The sequence below is a fragment of the Tupaia chinensis genome, unplaced genomic scaffold, assembly GCF_000334495.1.
Source record: "Tupaia chinensis unplaced genomic scaffold, TupChi_1.0 Scaffold000296_1, whole genome shotgun sequence".
Taxonomy (NCBI): domain Eukaryota; kingdom Metazoa; phylum Chordata; class Mammalia; order Scandentia; family Tupaiidae; genus Tupaia; species Tupaia belangeri.
Genome location: NW_006159784.1, coordinates 1,670,938 through 1,678,346, shown reverse-complemented (window position 1 = coordinate 1,678,346; position 7,409 = coordinate 1,670,938). Strand labels below are relative to the sequence as shown.

General features: G+C 47.0%; 1 protein-coding gene across 1 annotated transcript in view; it reads right to left on the bottom strand.

Moving 5' to 3' along the window:
- Positions 1-5,370, bottom strand: part of GPR39 (G protein-coupled receptor 39) — a 234,696-nt gene extending 229,326 nt beyond the window's left edge. The window contains 2 exon segments of the mRNA XM_006150801.3: positions 3,732-4,260; positions 4,263-5,370. Coding sequence (XP_006150863.2) covers positions 3,732-4,260; positions 4,263-4,592 — 859 coding nt within the window. The 5' untranslated portion in view covers positions 4,593-5,370.
- Between the last annotated feature and the right edge of the window lie 2,039 nt (positions 5,371-7,409).

Here is a 7,409-nt window from a genome sequence, read left to right as displayed (position 1 = left end):
ACTCCTTCCCTTTCCCTCTGACTCAGGAGAGCCTCCCAGCATGCCAAAGAGCGCAATTATTATAGAGCCCTGAACCTTCCGTGATGCTTCTTTAATTTGTGAGTTCACAATCATCTGTAAAAATTTGTTTTCATAACTATAGTTGAAAGTCAGTCCCTCTCTCGTAGATCTCTAGAAGGTGACTATAATCAAGCCCCAATCATTTCACACTCTCTTACAGAGTAAACCTCTATTTCTTTTAAACTCTTCTGTTTTTCCACTTTGAATGGGTGACATTGGACAGCAAGCCACATGTGCCATAAACACCCACCTGAGTGTACCTGGGAGTGGATGCTGTATGCATTGAGAATAACTGCTTCCAACAGAGAGTTCAGAAAGATCAGACTGAGATCTGAGAGAGCCTTGCTTGGAAGGGACATTCAGTTGCACATCTTTGACATCAAGAGACAAAGTACCAAACTGCCAGACTCTCTGTTCTAGAAGAAGCAAAAATCCAGACCTGCAGCCTCTGTTCTGACCTGGGCCAAGTATGACGTGGCCACATTAGTTGTAACCCTGCAACAGCAAGGATTAGTAGTGAGCTCTCCCTTAGCCGACAAGAAACAAGAAGAGACACTTGTTTCCAGGAACGCATGTTTGCATCATTATTGTTTCTCCTGCAAATGACTTGAGAGCTAGAAGGCATGCCAGCATCGTTCTCTCCCAGACTTCCCAATCTGTTTTCATTATTCACCAGCCCAGCACCTCATTTCGACTGAGGCACAATAGCAAGAGATGCAGAAAGGAAAATTAATATTTTCTACATGGACTTCCTCATCTTGAGTAGATTTATGAATTTTATTTCTGTTGTGCAGCAGGTAGCCTTTTAACCATGGGGGGAAGAATCTTTCATGGTTTTTTTATTGCCTCAAGAGCACCAAAGACATCTTGTGCCATGTTGTCATTTACATTTCACATTAAATTCAAAATATGTTTGAAATGAGCAAATATTTGTTTTAATTTGATCCATCTGTTAAATGAAATACTAAAAAGACAGCTAAATCACTATATTAAATTCAGCGATTTGTAAACAATTTATATGTTCATTTGTTCTGGGTTAAAAATGCCCCAAAGCACAAGTTTTATGAAACCCACAAAGGAAATTGCATTGTATTAATCTGATGGATGCAGGCCATGATTTCTTCCTCTTCACTCCATTAATTTATTTCCTAACTTGAGTTAATTAGTGAGGTTCCTATTTTTAAAAGCTCTTTGACATTCCTTGGGAGATGGGGGCATTGGCAAGAACTGCTTTGAAAACTTACTGCAGAGGAAATGGGCTCAATACAAACGGTAAATTCCCCAAAGACATTATCGCACACTGAGCACCTGATTGCCATTCAGCACTCTGTATGCCAGGAACACAGTGGGTTATTAATATATAGTTATTATAGGGGAGAGGGAAAGAGCTAGAAGGAGAGAATGGGCGCCGAAGCTTAGAAGGAGAGAATGGGAGCAGAAGCGAGAGCAGACTCATACCAGGCGATTACTAATAGGATAAAATGATCCCCACAGTCCTATCCATCTCTGAATAAAAGTCTGTGGCATTCTGATGTTCTGCCGCAGAATGGAGACTGCCTGGAAGTACCCACCGGGCATAGGGAGACATGCACCCAGACAAACACAAAGCACAAAGTACTCGGTCAAGTAGAGATGGACTTAAATCAATTGTTTTTTGTTGTTGTTGTTGTTTGTTTGTTTTGCCTTTTGTCAAAGGCAGCATTAATTCCTAAAATAGACTGGTAGGAGTTGAAGACCATTTCTTAATTTGTGTCCATGTGCTAATTCTTTTTCTATTTTAAGTATATTTATTTCCTGGGAGAAAGAGGCAAGAGAGACAGGTCACCCCAGCAGTTTTCACAGCGTGATCCACCTGGTCTCGGCCAGTTCAGATCCTAGGCACGCACACTCACCCAGAGTGCTCAGCGAGGTTCCCAGACTTAAGCCCAGAACCTTCCCCATGTGGTTCCAGCTGCAATACTGCCATGCCACTGCCTGACGCTTACCCCCTAATTCTTACCTACTCAGGCCAGTGCCCTGTACTAAAATTTTAAAAAGGGGGAGGGTTCAATTTACACTAAAATATTAACTACAGCGAACAGTTTAACTTAAGAATATGGAAAAAAAGAGAATTAGCCTTTCAACAAATGTCCAAGCTTTAAGCGCGTGTGAAGTCCATTTCTTCAAGGAATACTTTGGGGAAAAGACAGTGGGAGGCAGAGACTGAGCTGGAGTGGGTGCCCTGCCTAAGTCCCAGATGACCTTCTCTGCCACCACTCCCTGATCCAACTTTTAAAAAGCCTGACCATTGGAGACAGCAGCACTGGGCTAACCCAGGTGGCACCTGCCTTGTCATTGTCCTGGCTGATTTCACTTTCCCTTCACCACAGACCTGCGATACACATGCGCAGGCACCCATTTCCTGGCCGAGAAGCATGGTGACAATCTTGCAGCTGCACTTATGTGATTTAGAACTAGATCTTCTCTTTCCTAAGCCTCAAATCCCTCATCTGGATAATCGAAAAATAAATCACCCAGCACAGCTTCCGTCACAGAGTAGGCATCCTTCTACTCTAAGTCTCTCATCTCATTTTGCACAGACACAGATGAAAGTCAAGTCAGCAGGACTGAGACAAACCTAAGTCTTCCCACCTCTCTTCAAAGGCCTTCCCATTTTCTTCCAGTCTAACTTCTGACCCTGGAACCTGTTACGCAAGTTTCCTACACCAAAACAAACAGTACCCTGATTTATTCCTTCCTGACTGGGAAGGGAGGGGTGGGAGAAGGTAAGCATTTGTTATATCAACTCCCCCTTGACTTGCACTCAAAATGCAATCTTTTTCTTGTTGTGCTAAGAAACATTTTTAAGGCCCTTTGCTCATATATTTCATCTGTCTCTGAATGTCCAGAGGGCAGCAGCCAGGCCCCTCCTCTGAAGGCATTGGGGCCTACAAAACACCTTGGGCTCCTTTTAAATGCAGAGATGTCCTCCAATTATAATTTTGTATCATAACAGAAGTTTGGAAAACAAACAGTTGCTCTACATGGGAATTGGATATTCAAATTCCTATGAGCCTATGAAGCTGCATTTTCTGGATCAGACAAGCAGGCTGTCCTACCACGTTCTTCTGCCCCAGGGAAGGAACAGACCCACCCCCACTGCTGGAGACAGCATGTTTGAGTTTTTTAAGATGTAGTAAGAGATCACTTTAGGAAATAAAATAGCAGCCTGGAGAATGTGTGTTCCTGACAGCCTAGCTTCTACAAAGAAAGAGGAAAATAAGAATACAATCCAATTGCTAGATAAGAACACCGGCCTTATCTCTGCAGAACATGGTCTTTTCCAAAGGACTTTCACCTCTCCTGTGTTACCTAATGCGCCCCTCATATTTCCCAACATTCTGATTCCATTTTACCCAAGGTATTTGTGACTTGCCCAAGCTCAGAGAGATGAGATTCTGGAGTGACAGTCACACCTTCTGACCCCTCTTTCTACTGTAATCACCACAATTCCTGGGAACATAGAGAAGAAACATGAGACCCAGATCAATGCCCTCATTCTGCCGAGTCCTCAGTCTTTATAAACCCAATTTACCCACTTAAGACACGACTTCCCGTGGAAAGGACCACAGGCAGTCGCTGAGGGCGAGGGTAGGGAGCTGCTCTTAGGTGGGCGTCCGCCCAGGACTTACTCAGGAAAATGATGGTCTGCCTCCTGGCAGTCCTGCTCTCCTCGCTCTCGCACTTTCTCAGCTGCGGCTGCCGGGGGCTCCCAGCCAGCTTGCCCTGCTTGCTCCCGGTGAGCACTTGCATCATGTTCCAGCACATAAAGGCCACAGAGAGCAGGACCACGATGTAGATGACGAAGGCGCCGAAGATGCTGGACTGAAAAACGGTCCAGAAGCTGGAGAGGTTAGTGCAGATGGACATGTTGGAGGTCTCGGGGTGCTCATGGTGGCGAGTGCGGGAGCGGTTGCAAGTGAGACCCCGGTGACTGGGCACACTCACCAGGGGGTACTCAATACCCATGGCAAAAAGTAAGGGTAATGCCACTAGGGCGGAGGTGACCCAGACGAAGCCAATCAGCAGCTTCACCTGGCGGGGTCCCGACATGGCCTTATACCTGAAGGGGTGACAGATGGCAACATAGCGCTCAAAGCTGAGCGTCAGCACATGCAACAGCGTGGCGTAGCTGCATGCCTCAAAGAGGAAAGAGTTTTTTTAAGCTTGCAGGACAGGGCATAGCTGGGTGTGGTCAGAGGGCTCCAGATGATGCTGTAGAACTCCATGGGCATGCCAATGAGAAAGACCAGGATATCCGAGCAAGCCAAGCTCACCATGTGATCCGCCACCTCCTTCTGCAAGTAGCCTTTCTTCTGTAGCACCCAGGTGACCCGAATGGTGACGCTATTTCCCACGATGCCCACCACAAAGATGATCAAGTATATTAGGGTGAGGGTGATTTTGATCCACATGGCCACCTCAAACTCAGGGACATGACTGTGATCGATGACATGGGAGCAGTCACTGCCCGGGTTACTGGGTGAAGTCATGAGGAAGACAGCCTCACCACCAGTCCAAAGCCTCTCCAACTTCTCTTTCTTCCCCCAGTAGAGCCCACCTCTTGGCTGCAACTCACCAGACTGGGCACGGGACTTCTCTCGCTGGCAAGGATAACTTAGTATTTCAGGTGCTTTCAATGAAAACTTCCTGAAACGGCCCAGCCTACGAGAGGCCCCAAGAGGCCTGGGGGTGGGGTTTAGAGTGTGAGCCTATGAAGAGGCGGGGAGAGGGCGGAGGAAGGAGATTCTAATCTTCAGGAGAGAGTAGGAGTGAAACCCACAGTCCCCCTCTCCCTCGCGACCCCCTTTCTCTCCCAGACCTGGGTGCACCGTCCGCCTTGCAGCCCTCTGCACCCCTTCCAGCTGTCTGGCACTTGGGGCCAGAACCACCCTGGGAGCAATCTCTGGAGCTGCAGGAAGGCGGGGTCGTCAGCGATCAATCATTAACCGCGGCAGACTGTGCTCGGCCGCCGGGAGTTAGAGCCAGCCCTGTGACTGAGCACGTCGGCACTATCTCCAGAATCAGAACTTGGCTCCAAAACACTCGGCCACGAGTGGCCCCATCTCCCCCATGACCGCCAGTCTTCGCTGCCTGTCCAGACCAGCGTCCCAGGAAGTGCAGCTGGAAGGAGCTGGAGTACGCTGCGGGCTTAATGTCCCCTCTCCTGCCCTGCCTCCACTCCCAGCTGTCCTGGGGCCCTTCAAAGGTTGGGACTCCGCCAATTTGGAGTGCTTGACCTGAATGCCCGCCTTCGCATTCGCGTTGGCTATCGGCCGGGACGCCCTGGAAGATCCGCAAGCGCTCGCCTCCTTGGTACTCTGCTTTGGGGGCACTTGGGGTGTCTGCGGTGAGTGGGCGTTGCGCCGCCTTGACGCGCTGCCCCAGGAAGGTGACCCCAAGGGGCTAATAGGATCTCTAATCGAAGCCTCCCGGTGCTCTGCGCAGCACCCGGCGTCGCCTTCCTGCCAAGGACCGGTCCGCAGGTCCCTCCTTTCAGTTTCACTCTAGGGTGCAGGCGGCTCTGCCGCTGTTGGGGTTTTTAACTGGAGAAATGTATATTGATGAGGATGGCACAGCCTGCCTGGGTGCTGCGGGAGGGAAGCGCGGCAGCGGGCGGAAGTTGTGCCCAGGGCGTCGAAGACAGCAGGATATTTACAAGCTGAAGGGGCTGCTGGGCAGTAAAGGGCATCACGAACATTTCCCGCGCTGACGAGAGAGAAGATCTCTAATGGACTCATTTTCGTCTTCTGGTTCCTAAATCCGAGGGAGGCGCTGAGGAAGAGGGAGGCTGTCTCGCATAGTAGGATGTTTAGCACCCCTACACACGCGCGCGCGCACACACCCGCGCACGCACACACACTAGTGACGGCCAGAATGTCTCCAGACATTGCCATGTGTCCTCTGTGGGGGAAGGGTCACAAAACTGCCCTAAATCTGAGAACTACTGCCCAAAAGGAAGAAAATAGATACCTTTACCCATTTTATCCTTGGGCTTCCCACAGACCCTATGAAGACTCCTCTTTAAATTATGATCATTTTTTTAAAGGTTTTTGCTATAGGGAGCGTGTGCTCCCGGAAAGAGATAGAGAGAGACATGCTGCACTCCCTTCTCCATGCACACTGGGTGATTTTCAAGCTGCCCGATCAGGACTCAAACCCTGGTGGGTCATTTGCAAGTACAATGCCTTAACCACTATGCCTCCCGCTGGCCTCCAGAACCAATCGTTTGAAAGATGAAGAAATTCGGCTGTCCTTAGGTTAGGTGCTTCTCTAAGACCATAAGAGTGAGAGCAATCTGAAAAAAGTAGAACATACAGAAACATGGTAGAAAGGTAGTTCCCAAGGGGAGGGAAGGAGGAAACAGAGATTTAGGTCAAAGGGTACAGCATTGCAGTTAAGTAAAATAAATAAGTCAAGAGAGCTAACAGCAGAAAGACTGTAGTTATAATATGTAGATCAAAAATTTGCTAAGAGATTGGGGGGGTATGTCTTCAAAAAGTTCACAGAAAATATATATAGAAAAAAATTATGCATAGATTTCTATTTTTTGCACCATATGAACTCATAATTTAATTTTACATTTCTACACACTTTTTGAAGTCCCCTCCTATTTTAAGGTGTAGCACACACAAATGGGAAAAGGTCACTCTGGACAATGACTGACACATTAATTTGCTTTACTATAATAGCCATTTCACTATGGATAAGTGTACCAAAACATCAGGCTTTTTAAATAATTATTTTTAATTTAATTTTATTTATTTATTATTATTATTTTACTGTGACCAGAGAGAGACACACACAGAGAGAGCCAGGTTCGGGACTTGAACTAGTGTTAGCCATGTGGAGTCCAGCTCCATAACCAGCACGCCACCTTCTGGTCCATGAAAACATCATGTTTTACATCTTAAATATATACAGTTACTTTTAAAGGATGAGTGAGAGATTTGCAAATTAACCTAGATCTGCCTAAGTTCGCAAACTAAACCCCTAAGAGGAGGGAATTCTGGGAGAATAGTGGATACTCAGGAAATAAATGTTGATGGTACACATAGAAATGTGGTACACATCGAAACGTTGATGATACACATAGAAAATTTCCATAGAAATTCTCCGTGGAAACTACATGAGTTCGAACCATGGACCCATGATCAGGATTATTTGATTTTGACACTATTTCAGAAAAGAGGAAAAGAAGAAAAGTGTATGGCCATGGAATCCTTACAATTAACCTTGTATGTCCCTCTTTGTTCTCTCTGTTAAATGGCAAACTCCAAAACTAAGGACTGTACCTTCTCCCTCTCTGA